This window comes from Rhincodon typus, chromosome 14, assembly GCF_021869965.1.
Source record: "Rhincodon typus isolate 14 chromosome 14, sRhiTyp1.1, whole genome shotgun sequence".
NCBI lineage: Eukaryota > Metazoa > Chordata > Chondrichthyes > Orectolobiformes > Rhincodontidae > Rhincodon > Rhincodon typus.
In genome coordinates this window covers 66,491,761-66,512,657 of record NC_063345.1, presented here as the reverse complement: position 1 = coordinate 66,512,657, position 20,897 = coordinate 66,491,761, and the positions used below count along the sequence as shown (strand labels likewise).

Here is a 20,897-nt window from a genome sequence, read left to right as displayed (position 1 = left end):
TATCCTGTTACTATGCTTCTGATGTCTCCTTGACCCTTTTTCCTGTTATTTTCCTCTTGCAGGTGATGCCAACACTGCTGCCAGGAACTTCAGCTGTATTTTCTACAACTTAGAATATATAAATTGCACTTGGGACATTGGAAGTAAGACACCAGCTAACACAGTGTATAACTTCAATTACTGGTAAGGGAGTATTAAATCTTTAAATGGTGAGGATGAGTTTTACCCTGGTGTGTATATATATGCATGCAAGCTAAATATGCTTTGTGATCACGCAGGCAAAAGGGCATGGATGTCATTCAGAACTGTACCAGTTACATATCAAAAGATGGCAGATTGAACGTTGGTTGCCACCTTCAACGTGATCAATTCGATGATGAACAGGACTTACATATTTGTGTCTCAGGAAAAAGTTCTTATGCAAAGATAAAGCCGTTCTTCTATAATCTGGAAGCTGCGAGTTTTGGTAAGTTGCACGTGTGCTGCCATCAATAGAATGAGGCTGGATTACTTAGTGATTGCCATATGCACCAGCAAATTAATGCTGAGATATCTCTGGAAAAGATTTTTAATCTGTAGCCCAAATATATGACAGCAGCATCGCTGACAGTGCAGCGCTCCCTCAGTACCGACCCTCTGACATTGTGGCACTCCTTCAGTGCTGAGCCTTTGAGATTGCAGCACTCCCTCAAAGCTGACCCTCTGACAGTGCAGCACTTCCTCTGTACTGACCTTCCTAGATTGTGGCATGCCCTCAGCGCTGACCCTCTGACAGTGCAGCGCTCCCTCAGCGCTGACCTTCCTACATTGTGGCACGCCCCCAGCACTGATCCTTTTTCCTCTGACAGTGTAACCCTATCTATGAATTGCACTGAAGGTTCAGCCTAAATTCATTTGAGGGTCCGACCAGTGAGACATGAGCTGTTGTCAACAGCAAGCAAGTGATCTTTACAGCTAGTTGGCAGGTCATAAATCAACATTTACAACATCATGTTCTCTCTCTGCCCGCCCCACTCCAGTCTGTTTTTTCCCAGTCTGCCAGTTAGACACGCCATTGTTCTGCCATTCTCACATTCTGATCACTTAATCTGCATAATCAGCACCCTTTCTCCCCCAGCACTCCACCTTGCACCCCCACCATTGCATAAGTGCTGCCCCCTCCACGCATCTACATCAGTTTGCTCTCTCTCCATGGATGCTGCTTGACCCGTTGTGGGTACCAGCATTTTTTGTTTTCAGTAGAGATTCCAGCATCTGTAATAATTTGCTCGTACATAAATTAACATTTCTTTGACTGTCTGGATAGTTGAGTGGAAGAATACACTGTCTACTCACCTCCAAGACTTTGTATCAAATCCAAATGAGATTGTTGGATTAGAGAATGTTTTATAGTCCTTTTTAAGAATTGCAAGCAAATTGAATCGGATCACTGTTGAATCCCATTACTTAAGAGAAAAAGTACCTCAAGCAGCAGACTGTGTTCAACAATGCACTTTGTATTAATAAATGTTTTCATTATTGTGAAATCATTTGCGAAAGATTTAAAAGGGACCTAAGGAGCAACCTTTGGCTGGTACAAGTACAACATTTAAAAGGTATCTAGATGGGTACGTGAATAGGAATGGTTTAGAGGAATATGGGCCAAATACTGGCATTTGGGACTAGATTAATTTAGCATATCTGGTCAGCATGAACAAGTTGGACTGAAGGGTCTATTTCCATGCTGTACGGCTCTATGACTCTATCACTAAGCCAGTGAGAAACATTAATTTCATTGATATGAGTGGAGGTTTTACCATGCAAATACCATTTATAGGATGAATCAGTTGAAATATCTATGTTGTTCTTGACAATTATTCTTTTACCAGTCTTTAAATCAGTAGATTGACTCCACCTCCATACCAATGTTTAAACATTCTCACGCAGGAACATAACCACTGACACACAGGCAGACAAAGCAAACAGAGTAGAAGGGAAGGTGGTGGCATGGTGGTCATCTCACTGGGTTTGTAATTCAGCACCACAGCTAATGCCATGGGGGCATGGGTTCACATCTCTCCATGGTGGATTGTGAAATTCTGGAATAAAAGGCTAGCCTAATGAAAATCATGTGTTCACTATTGATTGTTGTATAATCTTATTTGATTTACTAATGATCTTTAGAGAAATCTATCCGTCATCCTTACCTGGTCTGGCCTACGTGTGACTCCAGGCACATCGCAATGTGGTTAATTATTTGTGTCGTAAATTCGAGTCTAGCCAGCAACGCCCACATCCTGTAAATGAATTAAAAAAATGAGAAGTCAGATGACGTTGACATACTGAGCAATGTTGATTATTAGAACTATCACCCACTGCTACTTCGGATTACCTGTAAATGCCTGAGAACTGGGACTTTGGCTAGGAGTACTCTAAGCAACCAAAGAACATCATACAGGATTCCCAGCTAACTCTTGGTATGAAGACTTGCATTTATGCAGCAATTTACACAACCTCAGGGTGTCCCAAAGCACTTACAATTAAGTACTTTTTTGGTGTAGTTACAGTTGCAACATAGGAATTTGAGCAGTTCAGATGTGTACAGCAAAATCCCATGAACTGTCATGAAATAATGACCAGACAATATCTTTCTGAGATTTTGGTTGTGGGATACATTTATAGATGGGTCAGAGCTCCAGGGAGAACTCTTCTCCTCTTTGTATAATGCCAAGGGATCTTTGTATCACCTAACTATTTGTCCACAACCCACTGTCTCTTAAAGGGGCATTGTGATGTTGATTACGTTTCTGAGCTAGTAATCCAGAATGTGTATTTAAAAGGAGTAAAAACCACCATAACTCTTCAAATGGTCAATGCAACTAATTCTCTAACGCTGTTTTGTGACAAAGAATCTGCCATTCCTAAACTGGCCTGGCCAATGTGACTTCAATCTCACATCGACGTGATGGTCTCTTAATTGGCCTTTGGATTGGCACAGCAAGGAATTCAGTTGAATTAAAATTTCTACAAAGAAGGTTCACCTACATCTGTGGGCAGCAATGATGGCTGTTAAATGTTAGTCTTCCCATATCCTGATCATAAATAACAAAAATCAAATTTGGCTAATGGGCTATGTCTGAGGCGCAAGTTATGAACTGAGGTGTTCCCAATCACTGAAAAATTGAAAGTTGTGTGCAGTCAGCACCTGTCTGTTGTTTTATATCTCAGTCTTAATGTCAGTATACCATAAAGAGACACAGTATATATATGTAGGTTTGAGAGATGCTCATGGTATCTTCACTGCATCAGAGCATTTGATCTGACAGGACAAAGATTTCATTCTCCATCTTAGCTCAGATCACTTGAAGCATGACACTCTACTGAGTCCCATGCAACCTGATAGGTTAATATTAACCCAAATGCTTATGTGTCTGAGGAATGTAATATTTGTACCTAATTGCAGTAATAAACATCTGTTGGGTTCTTCAATACCGATTCCTCATGTTATGAGAGATAACATAAACATTACCACGTTAGATAAAAACACCCTGCCAGAGGCAGACTCTCGCTAGTGCCTGTTGGTGTAAGTGAAGTGCCAGGAATTAATGGCCCAGTGGCATTAGCTGGTGCTGTTTGTTGCTGCCTGTCTGTGTAGCACCTGTTCAAGGTTACCAATTTATATGAAATTGAATAAGGCTATTTCCAAAGTAGCAAAAGATCTAAATCTGTCCTCACTTGAAGCAGTAGCTCAACTAGTGGAGTCTTGTATTATAATGACGTTGTACAGTTCTGCTAATGTTTGTATTTGCAGGGTAACATTGAGTCTCATAATGTTGATATGTTCCACTCCATTTTAGTGCAATTGTCCCCTCCTTGGGGAATCAACATTTCAAAGATGGGCAAAGTGTTTCGGATCAACTGGAGTCCAGCTGCTCACTGGAACCAAAAGTGTGTGATATATGAAATTAGAAGGAGGAGCATCATGAGCAGTGATTGGATTGTTCACGAGGTGAGCATCTCTGTCATCGAGGCATGGCTGATTATCTGGTCGTGGGAAGAGCCTGCACAGCAAGATTTTTAACACAAGGCTGTTGTGGTGAGGAAGCTATCATAGGGTTCTAACTGACTGGGAAACTCTGTCACATTAAACGCCTACCACAAGCAAGGGTTCACAGTTTGAATTCAGTTCACAAAGGCAGGCCACCGCCATTCCAGCTGGGGACTCCCAAGAATACGGGGAAATCCAGACGGTATGTGATGACGGGCCTCAGTTGGCACTTTAATTGGCTGAAGAATCTACCCGCCTCTGGGGGCAAGTAGGTATCACCCTTCTGTAGCCATCTTCCCAAAAATAAGCTGGAAGAGGCGAGCAGTCCAATTCACTGGACCTCCACCCTGAAAAATGTTATTACACCCATTTGCAGATACATTTCCAAAACTGCCCAATGTTTCATTTACCAAGTCCTTTTAGAGATGCAAGTTGTTTTCTCTGATTTGTTCACTGGTCAGGAAGGTAAATGTTGACAGCAGCATTTTATAATCACCTCTTACCCTTCTCTTCCAGTGAAGTCACGACCAATGTGAGTCATAGCTCCTTACAATCCAATCCTTCAGTTCTTTCAAAAACTTTTGTAGAGTGGTGACCAGAACTCTACACAATATTCCACATGGAGTCACAGTGTTAATTTATGAAATAACAAGATTATCTAATTACTTGTCTCAATATTGACCATTTAGCACCCTCCCACTTGAATGTCTCATGTCCCTAACTCACCATTTTTCAGATGGATTAAATTTATTGTCTTTTAGGAGCTCCAGATTGCTCTCATTTTCCATGCACGTTATTTATAAAATTAGCACATGCCTTTTTTTTGGTTAATCATCATCAAGCTTTCTTCCTTCAAGACCTCCAACCCAGAAATGAAAATTCCCGACGCAGACCCGAATGTTGAGAATGTAGTGCAGGTACGGGCGAGATACAACATTTGCGGAGACGATGGCATCTGGAGTGAATGGAGTGAAGAGGAATACTTCGGTAAGAGAAACATTGCCGTATGTCCAACTCCTGACTTCAAGAGTGAAGTGTAAACTTGGAAACCGAAAATCACAATTTTTCAAAGGTTATCAAGTGGATTGTACCCCTTTGAAGAAGATCAGGGAAGTTATCACAAGAGTCTTGATCAACATTTATCTCTCAATCAACATTGCAGGAACCTTCTCATTATCACCTTGCTCTTTGATACTGTTGTGTGTAAATTGGATTTTTCTGACTCCTATAATACAGCAGTGACTACACTACAAAACTACTTGACTTAGGATGTATTGTGGTTGTGGAAGGTGCCATATGTTTTAAACCTGCACTATGGATGAAGCCTAGTTCTCCCTTGTCCTGCTTCCTTGTGCCTTTGGGGATCGGGTTTAGAATTTGCTCACCGTGTAAGGCAATTCTGTGAGCTGCCTGATACTGTGCCCTTCTGCAAACTGGAAGATGCTACTGATATCTCCAACAGCAGCCTGGAAAAAGTCAGTGACAGGAAGGTTAAGCGTAATGGCGACCCTCTGAGCCACAGGGAGTACTGTCCATGTCCTGGTATGAGGTGGGAGTTTGTGCTGCAGTGGGTGTTTGAGCTCCTTAATGAAGGGAAGGTATCTGATACAGGTTTCTGTTGGAGTGGGACCTCTCTCAAGAGCCTCAAATGGCCTGTTCCCTCTGTTCTGCCGTAATTGCTGCTTGAAGCTGTTTGGCAGACTTACCAGAGAGCCATCAATGGTTTTAGTGACTGATACATACAGGCCTAAACTAGTTAAAAACTCTCAACAATCAAACTGAGCTTCCAAAAGTCATGGCCAGTCAACAACCTGACTTGACAAACTTATAAGCTCTGCTCTGGCCCTTTTAACTAACAATGAGGAAAGATGCTTCCTACCTGATAGTGCTGTGATGCTGAGTAAGCTTACCACAAGGCAAATCAGGTACTGGAGAAAACGAAAATCAAGAGGCACAGGGCATCTTTTTACTTAAGTTACATATTGCTTTAAATAGCTCTTAAATATGCAGTGGACACGTAGAGAGAAATCCAATTCCATTTGGCAAACAGCAGTCATGTTTGAAAATTTCCCTGGTCTTCCTGCCCATTTTGGAATTGTGGACACCATTTAGCAAACCAAACCAACAATGGGAGTTTAAAGTTTTGGCAAAGATCTGTAGCTCGGGTTGCAGGTGAGGTTGTTGACTTGTTCGCCAAGCTGACATGTTCTCGTTCAGACGTTTCATCACCATGCTAGGTGACATCATCAGTGAGGCCTCTGATGAAGCAATGTTGTCCTACTCCAATTGGAATTTATACCGTCTGGTCCATTATGGTGAGTAGTGTCATTTCCGGTTTTGATCTGTACAGGTTTGTATATGGGATCCAATTCTATATGTTTGTTGATGGCATTACAGGTGGAGAACCATGCCTCTAGGAATTCCCATGCGTGCCAATGTTTGGCTTGGGCCACTATGGGCTAATCAACAAACATGTAGAATTGGACCCATACTTGGACGAAACACTTGAATGAGAACAAGCCAGCTCAGCGAGCAAGTCAACAACCTCAACAATGGGAGTGCCACAGTCATTAAATCCTTACAGTGCAGAAAGAGACCATTTGGCCGATCCAGTCGACACTGACCCTCTGAAGTACACCTTACCCAGACTCACCCCATCCTCGTAATCCCTTGGTCTTGATTTATTGTGACCTAAAGATTTAATATTTAATTGGTGGTATAGTAGACAGTAAGGATGATTATTTAAGATTACGAAGAGAACTTGGGCCATCATTTGAGGCCAAGGAGTGGCAGATGGAGTTCAATTTCATTAAATGCGAGGTGTTGCATTTTGGTGAGATGAACAAGGGCAGGACTTACACAGTTAATGTTAGGGCCCTGACGAGTGCTGTCGAACGGAGAGATCTAGGGGTTCAGGTACATAGGTCGCTGAAAGTTGCGCTACAGGTAGACAGGGTGGTTAATAAGGCGTTTAGCATGCTTGCCTTCATTGCTGAGACCATTGAGTATCGGAATTGGGATGTCATGTTACAGCTGTGTAGGACGTTGGTGAGGCCACTTTTAGAGTACAGATCTGGTCGCCTTCCTATAGGAAGAATGTTATGAAATTGGAGAGAGGTCAGTAAAGAATTACCAGGATGTTGCTGGGACTGGAAGGTTTGAGTTATAAGGAGGTTGGATAGGCTGGGACATTTTTCACAGGAGCATAGGTGGTTTGGGGTGACCTTACAGAGGTTTATAAAATCATGAGGGGCATAAATAAGGTGAATAGCAAATGTCTTCTCCCTGGGATCGTGGAATTCAAAACTAAAGGGTATGGGTTTAAGATGAGAGAGGAGGGATCTAAAAGGGACCTGAGGGGCAACCTTTTCACACACAGGATGGTTCATATGAGGAATGAACTGCCAGAGGAAGCAGTAAATACAAGTACAATTACAACACTTTAAAGGTATTTGGACAGGTACATGAATAGGAAAGGTTTAGAGGGATATGGGCCAAATGCAAGCAAATGGGGCTAGTTTAGTTTAGGAAACTTGGTCAGCATGGTTGAATTGGTGTGTTTCTGTGTTGTATGACTCTTTGACTCTAAATATCTAATGATGTGAATCATGTGGTTTTGATGACAGCACTATCTCTCTGTGAATAAAACTGATATTTCTCACAGGAGAAGACATTGGGCCAGGTTGGAATTGGAAAATTGCTTTACTCATCATTATCCCTATCCTGGTGGCAGCCGCTGCAATCACACTCCTTACCTACCTGAAACAGTAAGAGCTTTCCATCCTGGTTTCTAAAACATCTCTTTTTAACTCCTTTATAAAACATCAATCCATTTTCTAAGAACAGACAAAAGCCTCCGGGTGCAGATAAAAAAATATGTGGCATTAAGAAAGCATAGTGAGAGGAGTTATTTCATAATAACTAAGAAGCAGGCTTAGCATCTCTGATATGAAGCCTAACAGGTTGCTGAGTGGCTATTTGGAAAATGAGAACACAGAGGACATAATAAAGGGCTTAAGGTTAGAGGAGTACTAGGAGGGAAATGATTAGACCAGATAGCAGAGAGTTAAATTCTGAGGATAGGTTGCATTAATATGTAATAAAGGAGGTCGAGGTGAGATCTGGTCGAAGTGTTGAAAATTTCGAAAGGATTTGGTAGAGTGGATACAGATAATCTATTTCCTTGACAGACCAAAGAAGATATAGTCTTTAAATTAGAGCATGACTATTCAGGAGGGGAAAGAACACTTACATTCACCCAGAAATGTGGAATTCTTGACCCCAGAATAGTTGTAGATACCAGAGTGCTGTTGGAACTCTTTATCATAAATGTGATTGATGGTATTTGTTTGGAAGATAAGCAAAGGCTAGGAGGGAAAGGCAAATGGAAAGGAGGGATAGGTCATGATACAAGGGGCTGAATGGCCTTCTCCTGCATCTTATTCTAGACTGTACTTTCCATAATTCGGATTTGGACCAGTTCGACAAAATAATCTGAATGAATTTCTTCTGTTAGCTTGACTAACCACTAGCAGTGTCGTCTTTTATTACTGAAGTGTATTGATAGGTATGACATATTGTTTGTGTAGTGACTACCTCACTTTACATTCTGCTAACTGATGTGTCACTTCTTTTTAAGACTTCAGATCTTGATCCTGCCACCAATCCCTGATCCAGGAAAAATTTTTAAAGGCATGTTTGGTGACTCCAGTGGAAATGATGTGGTAGGTTAACAATAGGTTGCTTTCATTCTCTAATTGCAATGGGAAAGGAAATTAGAGTCATATCAGTACTGCACAGGAAATCAGAATCCGAAAATGCACAGATTTCCTGAGGGCTGAAGTACAAAGATAGGGAGGGATGAGTGTCCCAGTTTGCCCTTGACTGACTTCCACATTTGACTGCATTTCAAAAGTGCTTCACTGGCTATAAAGCCCTGGAATGACCTCTGGTTTTGAAAGGAGCTATATAAATGCAAGCCATTCTGTGGAAACCCCTTGAAATAACTCTGCAGAGGCCATTATCCTGTCAGTAAATTATGCTTTATTTATACATGGAGAGTCCTTGACACTGATCCAGCTCCGTCAGAGTGAGCTCTCAGAGTGAACAGATCTCTAACACTCCTGTTTTTATCTATCAGCCAGGGCTCTCTGATTGATTGGTGCTGTTAATCTGGTCCAATCTGGGAACCCATATTTGATGAGGTCCACCTGGCTGACCTCCTTACAATCAATAGACCACCTTTAACCATTGTTTGTTTCACAAACTCATGTCATTTGGAGTTTTAGAAGATCAGACATAATAATACCATGGACTGCATTAGTTCATGGTGATGCTTCACCACTTCTCTCAAGGGCAATTAGGAATGGGAACTAAATGATAATCCAGCCAGTGATGCCTATACCCTGTGAATGAGCTTAAAAAAAACTAAATAAGACTCATGATAAAACAGGTAAAAGGGCCAAGAAAGTTTACTGAGCTGAGTTTGTTTTGCTTTGACAGATGTGGAGTAAGCAAACAAAAGGAAGCCTGATTTTCAAAGCAGAAGAAGAGATAACCTGCAAGGTGACAAATGTTGAGCAACTACGAGCAACCTTTGCAGAGAAAGAAGGGGAACTGGGTGAGGCCGAGAAATTAGAAATGGAGGAAACTTCTGTTATATTTGTGGATGAGGCTAGTCTTCTGGATAACGACAGCATACATTTTAACCTGGTGACGTCTTGAATGGAACATTTTCCAGCGTTATGTTGTTATATGGGTGAAGCCCTGTGACTTCATTCATGCACAAAAAGAAGATTCTCTTTTGCAACAATGCATAAACTGCTCAGCACAGTGACCCGTAGGTGGATTCCAAGAATGAATGACCAAACTGTCAGATTTAGGTATTTTGCATCATTTTCGCATCTGATTAAATACAGTAACATACGACACAGAGCACTGCAGGTTCTGTCCACTTAGCCCCTGTTCATGAAGTTGTGATATGTTTCTTGCCTCATACTGCACAGGTGGATTCCGGTCAGTGGTCTGTGACCTTGTATCAGTGCCTAGCATTGAGCTGCTAGCTTACTGTTTGATAATTGGCTGTGTATCAGGGAAATGGCAAGGACTAACCAGTCAAGTGCGAGCCACTCACTTTGCGCCGGGCCTATCAAACAGCAACCTTATCACAAGAGAAGATTTCCAAACATGTGACATCTCACCTAGTCATTAACTACCAATCTCTATCATTTATTAGATTGTAGTCAAGGAACTGGTCAACATCAATAACAGACCAACGTGTGCACAGCAGACAAAAGCGTACAGTAGATCCACACTTAGACAAATGCACACCAGACACAAAAACACTCATGTGCATATGTGTATGTACACACTCTCTCTCGCTCTCTCTCCCCGCCTCGCTCTCTCTCTTTCTCTCTATCCATCTCTCTCCCCCTCTCTCTGTCCTTCTCTCTCTCCCCTCTCTGTCCCTTGCTGACTCTGTCCCTCATGCTCTGTCCTTTTCTCTGTCTCTCAGATGCCAGACGCATCCACGTACACATACATACACTTGAACATTGGTCGACGAATATCATTTAAGACTTTCAACCTTGACTGATGGAGACTGACGTGCATACTTGTGGTTCTTCTGATGCATAAACTGAACTTTAAACTTCTGAAATGTGGTGCAAGACCGAATTATTGTTTATAGAAATATTTGGATGACAAAATGCCAGATTAAAAACAGCTGCTTTGCAGAACCCATTTTTCAAACAGGAATCCCACAGATAGAACACACAAGACACAAAGTTCAATCATGCTGTGGCAGTTATCTATTGATAACTTTCCTGTGATTCACTGCAATATCCCAGTGAACAATTTATAAGCACAAACGCACTAACTGGTGTACACTGGTTGAATTGCAGAATTTGCAAGCTTTGTTAAAAAAAATCAGTTGTTTCTGAGTGATGGAATGGAAGAATGAATAATGGACGGTAATTTCAAAGGCTGCAATTGGAGAGCAGAGGGAGGGGTATTTAAACAACCTGACATCCCTCTTGTTCAGTCTGAATGAAGGATAAATTTCCATCTGATGAGTCAGGTACCCTCCCCTGAAACACAACAAAATACAGAGGGTGCTGGAAATGTGAAATAAAAACAAATATTGCCTCAACTGCTAAGCAATTCAGGCAGCATCTATGGAGGAAGAAACCAAGTTAGGTTTTCGGGTTTGCAAGACCTTCCAACAAAGGCTGTTCCTAGTGTAACTTGACAGATGTGTACTTTGGGGTAGCATGGTAGCTCAGCGGTTACCACTGCTACCTCCCAGTTCCAATGACCTGGGTTCAATTCCAGCCTCAGGCAACTGTCTGTGTGGAGTTTGCGTGTCTGTGTGGGTGTGCTCTGGTTTCCTTCCACAGTCCAAAGATGTACAGGTTAGGTGGATTGGCCATGCTAAATTGCCATAGTCTCCAGGGATATGAAGCTAGGTGGAAATGCAGAGTTACAGGGATAGAGTGGGAATGCTCTTTCATGTGGAATTGTCGGGCTGAATAGCTTGTTTCCACACTGTCAGGATTGTATGAGCTTGAAAAGGCATTTTCTAATTCTCTCCTTAAATTTTAAATGACTTTATGTTCTCGCTGGAAGAACCACCACCGTTATGTTTGTGTGTTGATTTCTTAGACGCATTTTCCTTCGGGCGCATTGTTCTGCAGAAGAACCCATTGCCTGGTGAACATCCTTTTCACTATTTTCCAAATAGCATTGAGCCATTGTGCATATACATTCTAGCCTCGCTTCTCTTAAAGGGAAATGTTACTTATGTATATCATGTGAAATTGTGAAATCTTTAATAAAAATTTTATTACAGTTGACTATTTTCATTTCCAAACGCTTAGGACTCTATTGAACTGGAAGATAAAATAATGTTTATTTAAATGGTGCCTTTCCAATCCCCAGAAGGAAGTCATGTGGCACAATGGATAACACCATTGTGAGCCCGGAGCTCAGGATTCTACTCCAAGGCTTGATGGCTATGAAAGATATGTTCACAATGTGACCAAACAGTTTGGTTATCAACTAGTAAATCTTTCCAATATGCCTGTGATAAGAGTGAGAGAATCTCTTGACTGATATTGCATGATGCAGACTGGTGTAGAGCCACTGAGGACTCATTTTAGAAAAGAAACTAACATGTTTTGTCCACTTCACTTTGGGAAAAAACTTTTGGAAAAAGTAATTATTTCATGGGATCACTAGAGAGGCCAACATTCATTCCCCATCCCTAACTACCCCTTGAACTGAGTGGCCTACTAGATCCCTCCAGAGGACAGGCAGGTGGCCCTAGTTTAGTTTGGGATTATGTTCAGCATGGATTAGTTAGACCAAAGGGTCTGTTTCTGGACTGTATAACTGAGTCAACCATATTGCTATGGATCAAAAGTCACATGTAGGCTAGACTGGGCAAGGATGGCAGATTTCTTTTACCGAGGGCATTCGTGAAGCAGAAGAGGTTTTACAGCAACTTTTAACAGTTTCATGACATCATTACTGACAGCAGCTTTCAACTTCAGAGTTACTAATTGAATTTAAATTCCACCAACTTCTGTGGTGAGAGTTGAATTCTGGCCATCCGCCGAGCACTAGCTTCAGCCTCTGAATTATTAATAACCATGGGGTCCTCTCCAGAACTTGCAAAGTGCTGTACGATACCACTGGGTGTTGGCATGGTGGTATTATTGCTGGACTGTTAATCCAGGAGACTCACACGATATTCCGGGCAAAACAAAAAACGCTGGAAATCACAGCAGGTCAGGCAGCATCCGTGGCAAGAGAGCAAGTTAACATTTTGAGCCTAGATGACTCTTCATCAGAGCTAATATTATGGGGACCCAGGTTCAAATCCATGGCAGATGATGGAATTTGAATTCGATATAAGCCTGGAATGAAGAATAATGATGACCATGGAACCGTTGTCAATTGTCAGAAAAACCCTCTAATGTCATTGGTGTCCCCCAGGGAAGGAAGCTACCATTCTTACCAGGTCTGGACTGCATGTGACTCCAGACCCACAGCCATGTGGTTGACTCTTAACTGCCCTCTGGGATAGGCAACAAATGCTGGCGCAGCCAGTGCTGCCTTCATCCTGTGAATGAATAAAAAAAACCAATTACTTTGAAAGACAGCCAATTTGCACATAGAAAGCTTCCATAATGCAAGTGAGACCATATTTTTGTGGTTCTGGTGAGGGATGTCAGCCAAATTATAAATGGAATTTTTCAGCAGCTGTGACTTTACTGCAAACTTAATGTCTTCCTGACTTTGTACAAATATTTGGCTGGCGTTACTACTTCAACAGGAAGCAAGAGTCATCTGATCAAAGTAGCGAAAATAGTCCATTGTTTAATACACTGTGATTCAAAAGTAAATCAGCAAATAAAACTCTCCTTGCAAGACTGATGTCTGCTGTACAGAAAGTATTACCATACTGCATCACTCATTGTAACACAAACCCCATTGGGTCTCATCTAAGCTGGGTAAAAGTCTAATGCAGAATGCCATCAATAAGGATTCCTTCTGTCTGTGGTTTTTAAATTAAATCTGGTCCTCAAGGCAAGAGTTTAAGAAAGATATATTTGAGTACTTTTTTGTTTTGAGAACATCAATGGAATCCTTTTATTTGGATACAAGCCTTAAGCAAGGTTTCACAATAAAAAACAGTCAAAGCTTTTCCTCAACTGAATTCCCAAACAAATGTGATGGAATGACTCAGAAACTTCAAAAAGGAGTTGGCTTAATATTTACATCAATAAAAATCAGCATACAGACTTGCATTCATACAGCACCTTTCTTGACCTCAAGGTTTTACAAACAGTGAAGTATTTTTTGAAGTGCATTTGAAGTTGAACTACGATGTTGTGGCCATTACGGAGACTTTGATAACACAGGGGCAGGAATGGTTGTTGGATGGTCCAGGATATAGATGTTTCAAAAGAAATAGGGAGGGAGGTAAAAGAGGTGGGGGAGTGGCATTGCTAATCAGGGATGATATCACAGCTGCAGAAAAGGAGGTTGTGGAGGAGGGTTTGTCTACTGAGTCAGTATGGGTGGAAGTCAGAAACCGGAAAGGAGCAGTCACTTTATTGGGAGTTTTCTATAGAACCCCCAATAGCAACAGAGACACTGAGGAACAGATTGGGAGGCAGAGTTTGGAAAGGTGCAGAAGTAATAGCGTTGTTGTCATGGGCGACTTCAATTTCCCTAATATACACTGGAACCTCCTAAGTGCAAATAGTTTGGATGGAGCAGATTTTATCAGGTGTGTCCAGGAAGGATTTCTGACTCAATATGTAGATAGGCTGACTAGAGGGGAGGGCCATATTGGATTTGGTGCTTGGCAACGAACTAGGCCAGGTGTCAGATCTCTCGGTCAGAGAGCATTTCGGTGATAGCGATCACAACACCCTGACCTTTACTATAGTCATGGAGAGGGATAGGAGCAGATGGTATGTGAAAGTATTTAATTGGGGGAGGGGGAATTACAATGCTATTAGGCAAGAACTACGGAACACTAATTAGGATCAGATGTTCTCAGGGAAATGCATGACAGAAATGTGGAGGTTGTTTGGGGAGCAGCTACTACAAATACTGGATAGGTTTGTACCACTGAGGCAAGGAAAGGATGGTAAGGTGAAAGAATCATGGATGAAAAGACATGTGGAACACCTAGTCAAGAGGAAGAAGGAAGCTTACTTCAGGTTGAGGAAGCAAGGATCGGACAGGGCTCTAGAGGGCTACAAGGTAGCCAGGAAGGAACTGAAGAATGGACTTAGGAGAGCTAGAAGGGGGTATGAGAAAAACTTGGCGGATAGGATCAAGGAAAACCCCAAGGCGTTCTATGCTTATGTGAGGAACAAGAGGATGGCCAGAGTCAGGGTAGGCCCAATCAGGGATAGTGGAGAGAACATGTGCGCAAAGTCAGAGGAGGTAGGGGAGGTCCTTAATGAATACTTTGCTTCAGTATTCACCAGTGAGAGGGACCTTGACATTTGTGAGGACAGCATGAAACAGGTGGATATGCTCAAACAGGTTGATGTTAGGAAGGAGGATGTGCTAGAAATTTTGAAAAATATGAGGATAGATAAGTCCCCTGGGCCATACGGGATATACCCAAGGTTACTATGGGAAGCGAGGGAAGAGATTGCTGCCCCTTTGGCAATGATCTTTTCATCCTCACTGTCCACTGGAGTAGTACCAGAAGATTAGAGGGTGGCAAATATCATTCCCTTGTTCAAGATAGGGAATAGGGATAATCCTGGAAGTTACAGACTGGTCAGTCTTACTTCTGTGGTGGGAAAAATTATTGGAGAGGATTCTGACAGATAGTATTTATGATTATTTGGAAAAGCACAGTTTGATTAGAAATAGTCAGCATGGCTTTGTGAGGGGCAGGTCATGCCTCACAAGCCTTATTGAATTCTTTGAGGATGTGACAAAACACATCGATGAAGGTAGAGCAGTGAATGTGGTGTATATGGATTTTAGCAAGGCATTTGATAATATTTGATAGGGGTGACACGGTGGCACAGTGGTTATCACTGCTGCCTCACAGCGCCAGGGACCCAGGTTTGATTCCACCCTCGGGCGACTGTCTGTGTGGAGTTTGCACATTCTCCCCGTGTCTGTGTGGGTTTCCTCCAGGTGCTCCGGTTTCCTCCCACAGTCCAAAGATGTGCAGGTTAGGTGGATTGGCCATGCTAAATTGCCCGTAGTGTTCAGGGAGGTGTAGATTAGGTGGGCTATAGGGGGATGGGTCTGGGTGGGATGCTCTGAGGGTCGGTGTGAACTTGTTGGGCTGAAGGGCCTGTTTCCACACTGTAGGGATTCTATGATTCTATGATAAGGTTCCCCATGGTAGGCTCATTCAGAAAGTAAGGAGGCGTGGGATTCAGGGAAATTTGGCTGTGTGGATACAAAACTGGCTGTCCAATAGAAGATAGAGGATGGTAGTAGATGGAAAGTATTCAGCCAGGAGCTCGGTGACCAGTGATGTTCCACAGGGATCTGTTCTGGGACCTCTGGTCTTTGTGATCTTTACAAATGACTAGGATGAGGAAGTGGAAGGGTGGGTTAGTAAGTTTGCTGATGACATGAAGGTTGGTGGAGTTGTGGAGGGCTGTTGTAGGTTGCAGCGGGACATTGACAGGAAGCAGAGCTGGGCAAATAAGTGGCAGATGGAATTCAACCCAGAACAGTGTGAAGTGATTCATTTTGGAAAGTTGAATTTGAATTCAGAATACAGGGTTAATGGCAGGATTCTCAGCAGTGTGGAGGAACAGAGGGATCTTGGGGTCCACGTCCATAGATCCCTCAAAGTTGTCACCCAAGTTGATAGGATGGTTAAGAAGGCATATGATGTGTTGGCTTTCATTAGCAGGGGAATTGAGTTTAAGAGCTGTGAGGTTATACTGTAGCTCTATAAAACTCCGGTTAGACCACACTTGGAATATTGTGTTCAGTTCTGGTCACCTCATTATAGGAAAGATGTGGAAGCTTTAGAGAGGATGCAGAGGAGATTTACCAGGATGCTGCCTGGACTGGAGGGCAGGTCTTATGAGGAAAGGTTGAGGGAGCTAGGGCTTTTTTCATTGAAGTGAAGAAGGATGAGAGGTGACTTGATAGAGGTGTACAAGATGATGAGGGGCATAGATAGAGTGGATACCCAGAGACTTTTTCCCAGGGCAGAAATTACTATAACGAGGGGGCATAATTTTAAGGTGATTGGAGGAAGGTATAGGGGAGATGTCAGAGGTAGGTTCTTTACACAGAGCGCGGTGGGCATGTGGAATGCGCTGCCGGCAGTGGAAGTGGAGTCAGATACTTTAGAGAGTTTTAAGCGGTTCTTGGAGAGGCACATGGAGCATAGTAAAATGTAGGGTAGATTGACATTCGTAAGATAATAGGTTGGCACAACATCGTGGGCCGAAGAGCCTGTACTGTGCTGTACTGTTCTATGTTCTATGTTCTATGATCTATATTGTGCAGGAATATAGCCCAGAAATTTTGTTCCCCAGAAATAGAAATGTAATCATTACCAAGTAATCTGTTTTAGCTATTCGTTTGTGGATAAATGTTGGCCAGGCCACAAAAACACTTACATTTATGTGAGACTTTTGTTCAGATTAAACAAAGACACACTGGAAAATACCCCTGCTTCTCTTCAAGATAGTGCCAAAACATCTTTAATATCCACTGTAGAGGATAGGCAGGATTTGAATTTATCTTCATAATCTGAAAGACAGCACCTCGAACAGTGCCCTGGGCCTTGGATGCACAGCCTTCTAATTGAAAGGTGAGCCACAGTTCTTACTGAGCAGAGTGAAGACAAGTCACTGCATCAGTAAAATGACATCTCCTTGAAATCGGAGCTTAGTTGATGGTGGAAACAGGGAGCCCTGAATAATCAAACACAAAGAATAACCTTAGGTTGATCTGATTTATTGATCTGTAATCAGCTTCTGAGACAAGCAATGAGAATTCAGGACAATGGTTTTATCAGGAGTCAGAGTCATACAGCACGGAAACAGACCCTTTGGGTCCAACTCATCCATGCCGACCAGATTTCCTAAACCGAACTAATCCTATTTGCCAGCATTTGATCCTTCTAAACCTTTCCTATTCACATACCTGTCCAAATCTCTTTTAAATATTGTAATTGTACCCAACTCTACCACTTCCTCTGAAAGTTTATTCCATTTATGCACCACCCTCTGTGTGAAAAAGTTGCTCCTCATGTATCTTTTAAATCTTACTCCTCTCTGTGGTGTAACAAAGAAGAGTGGGCTCCATAATAATTAAGAGCCAGTATTCGTCCCTCTAAGTCTGATCCACAATTCAATTGGATCATAGTTGATCTGGTTATAGCTTCCACTCCACATTCCCAACCATCTCCTTACACACGTTCTTTTTCAGTTGAGAATCTTTTCGACTCCTGCATCTTGAAGCAGTAACTTGCCTCACAAAGATGATAAGAAGAAAGATGGAAACAAAGGAGGCAAAAAGGATGAAAATTCAGAAAACAAGACTGGAGGAAAGGTCAAGAAGTAGCAGAAGAAGTGGTCAAAAGAAAAATTAAGAGACAAGCTGAGCAATTTGATCGCATTTGATAGAGGCACATATTGTAAACTGTTAAAAAAGGCACCCAAATTAATCTGTCAGCTCTGAAAGGTTAAAAATGAGAAGTTCTCTGACTAGGACTGTTCTCCAGGAGCTGCTTTCAAAAGGTATGGATCAACTTTGTGGGTAAACATTGAGCACTGGTTATTCATACATGAAACCGCAAGGGTGGTACTGCAGCTCTTACTGCACATGATGCATAATGAGATTTCAGAATAGATTTCAAGTGGCAATATTTAGATGTCAGTAAAATTAAAAATAAAAGTTTATCTTTAAAAAAAAAGAAGAATCTGTGAAACTCCGCCTCAAAACTTAATTGAAACTGGTCCCAGCAAGATATGGGGAAGCAAGATCTACGGATTTGTGACTCGGGGTGAAAAAGAATTTCTTCATCTCCACCTTAAATGTACTATTAAACTGCATCTCTTAGTTCTAGTCTCTCCGACAGAAGAAAACATCCTTTCAGCATCCATCTTGTCAAGTCCTCTCAAGATTGTATATGTATCAACATGTCTCCTATTCTTCTAATCTTCAATGGATGTCGACTCAGCCTGTCCCACCTTTCCTCATAGAACCCCAGGAATCCATTGAGTGAACCTTCTTGGAATTGTTCTTGAGTTGGTTCTTAAATAAGAAGACCAAAACTGTATGTAGTACTCGAGACATGGTCTTACCAATGTCCTGTACAACAGTAGCAAACATTACCACATTTTTTTTATTCATTCGTGGGACATGAGTGTTGCTGGCTGGCCCGGCATTTATTGTCCGTCCCTAATTGTCCTCAAGAATGTGGTGATGAGCTGCCTTCTTGAACCACTGCAATCCACATGATGTAATACCACGTGACATCAGGGAGGGAATTCCAGGATTTTGACCCAGACACAGTGAAGGAACGGCGATAATATTTTCAAGTCAGGACGGTGAGTGGCTTGGAGGGGAAGTTGCAGGGGGTGGTGTTCCCATGTATCTGCGGCCTTTATCCTTCTAGATTGTAGTGAATGTTGGTTTGGAAGGTGCAGTCTAAGGATCTTTGGTGAATTTCTGCACAGTAATTGATCTGGTCACTTTTGGAATACTGTGTGTAATTCTAATCTCCCTGCTACAAGGGAGATGTTGTTAAAATGAAAGGGTTCAGAAAAGATTTACAACAATGTTGACAGGACTGGAGGGTTTGAGCTAGAGAGAGAGGTTGAATAGGCTGGGGCTATTTTCTCTGGAACATCAGAGGCTTAGGGGTGACCTTTTGAAGGGTTACAAAATCATGATAAGGTAACTACACAAGGTCTTTTACCCAGGCCAAGAGAGTCCAAAACTAGAGGGTTCAGGTTTAAGGTGAAAGGGGAAAGATTTAAAAGGGTCCTAAGGGGCAACCTTTTCTCACAGAGTGTGTATAGAATGAGCTGCCAGAGGAAGTGGTGAAGCCTAGTACAATGACAACATTTAAAAGGATTCTGGGTGGGTACATGGATAGGAAGGGTTCAGAGGGATATGGGCCAAATGTTGGCAAATGGGACTAGATTAATTTAGGATATCACAGAGTCCCTACAGTGTGGAAGCAGGCCATACAGCTCATCCAGTCCACACCGACGCTCTGAAGAGCAACTTACCCAGACCCAACCCCCTTACCCTATCCCTGTAACCCTGCATTGTCCATGGCTAACCCACCTGGCCTCTACATCCCTGGATACGATGGGTAATTTAGCACAACCAATCCAACTACCCTGCCCATCTTTGGACTGTGGGAGGAAACCGGAGCACCTGGAGGAAACCCATACAGATACGGGGAGAATGTGCAAACTCCACACAGACGGTAGCCCAAGGTGGAATCAAACCCGGGTTCCTGGTGCTGTGAGGCAGCAATGTTTGGCCTGGACATGTTGGACCAAAGGGTCTGTTTCCATGCTATAAAACTCTATGACTCTATCTTGTAGATAGTACACACTGCTGCTACTGAGCGTCGGTGATGGAGACAGTGGATGCTTGTGGGAGTGGTGCTATTCAAGTGGGCTGCTTTATCCTGCATGGTGTCAAGCTTGAGTGTTGTTGGAGCTGTACCCATCCAGGCAAGTGGGAGTATTCAGTTACATGTCTGACTTGTGCCTTGTTGATGGTGGACAGGCTTTGGGGAATCAGTAGTTGAGTTACTTGCTGCAGGATTCCTAGCCTCTGACCTGCTGTTATAACTACTCTGTTTGCGTGGCAAGTCCAGTCTGAGTTCAATGGAAACCCTCAGGATGTTGACAGTGGGGGATTCAGTGATGGTAACACCTTTGAATGTCAAGGGGCGATGGTTGGATTGTGTCTTATTGGTGATAGTCATTGCCTAGCATTTCTCTGGCATGAATGTTCCTTGCCACTTGTCAGCCTCAGCCTGAATATTGTGCAGAGATTGTTGCATTTGAACACGGACTGCTTCACAGTGTGAGGAGTCGCAAATGGTGCTAAACATTGTGCAATCATCAGTGAACATTCCTACTTCTGACCTTATGATGGAGGAAGGTCAACTGATAAAAGCAGCTGAAGATGGTTGAGCCTAGGACACTACCCTGAGGAACTCCTGCAGTGATGCCCTGGAGCTGAGATGACTGACATCCAAAAACCACAACCATCTTCCTATGTGCCGTGTATTAATCCAACCAGCAGAGAGTTTGCCCCTTAATACTTATTGACTCCAGGGCTCCACGATGTCTCACTTGGTCGAATGTAGCCTTGATGT

General features: G+C 42.5%; 1 protein-coding gene across 2 annotated transcripts in view; it reads left to right on the top strand.

Moving 5' to 3' along the window:
- The window catches only part of LOC109938188 (interleukin-13 receptor subunit alpha-1-like), a 32,088-nt gene extending 20,213 nt beyond the window's left edge, over nt 1-11,875 (top strand). The window contains exons 4-10 of one of the 2 annotated variants that reach the window (XM_048605099.1): nt 63-183; nt 279-466; nt 3,837-3,988; nt 4,885-5,014; nt 7,692-7,794; nt 8,667-8,751; nt 9,530-11,875. In XM_048605099.1, the coding sequence (XP_048461056.1) occupies nt 63-183; nt 279-466; nt 3,837-3,988; nt 4,885-5,014; nt 7,692-7,794; nt 8,667-8,751; nt 9,530-9,751 (1,001 nt within the window). In that variant the 3' untranslated portion in view covers nt 9,752-11,875. Of the gene's footprint in view, nt 1-62; nt 184-278; nt 467-3,836; nt 3,989-4,869; nt 5,015-7,691; nt 7,795-8,666; nt 8,752-9,529 lie in introns of both variants that reach the window. The other variant, XM_048605098.1, reaches the window with a different exon arrangement.
- Nucleotides 11,876-20,897: the final 9,022 nt, after the last annotated feature.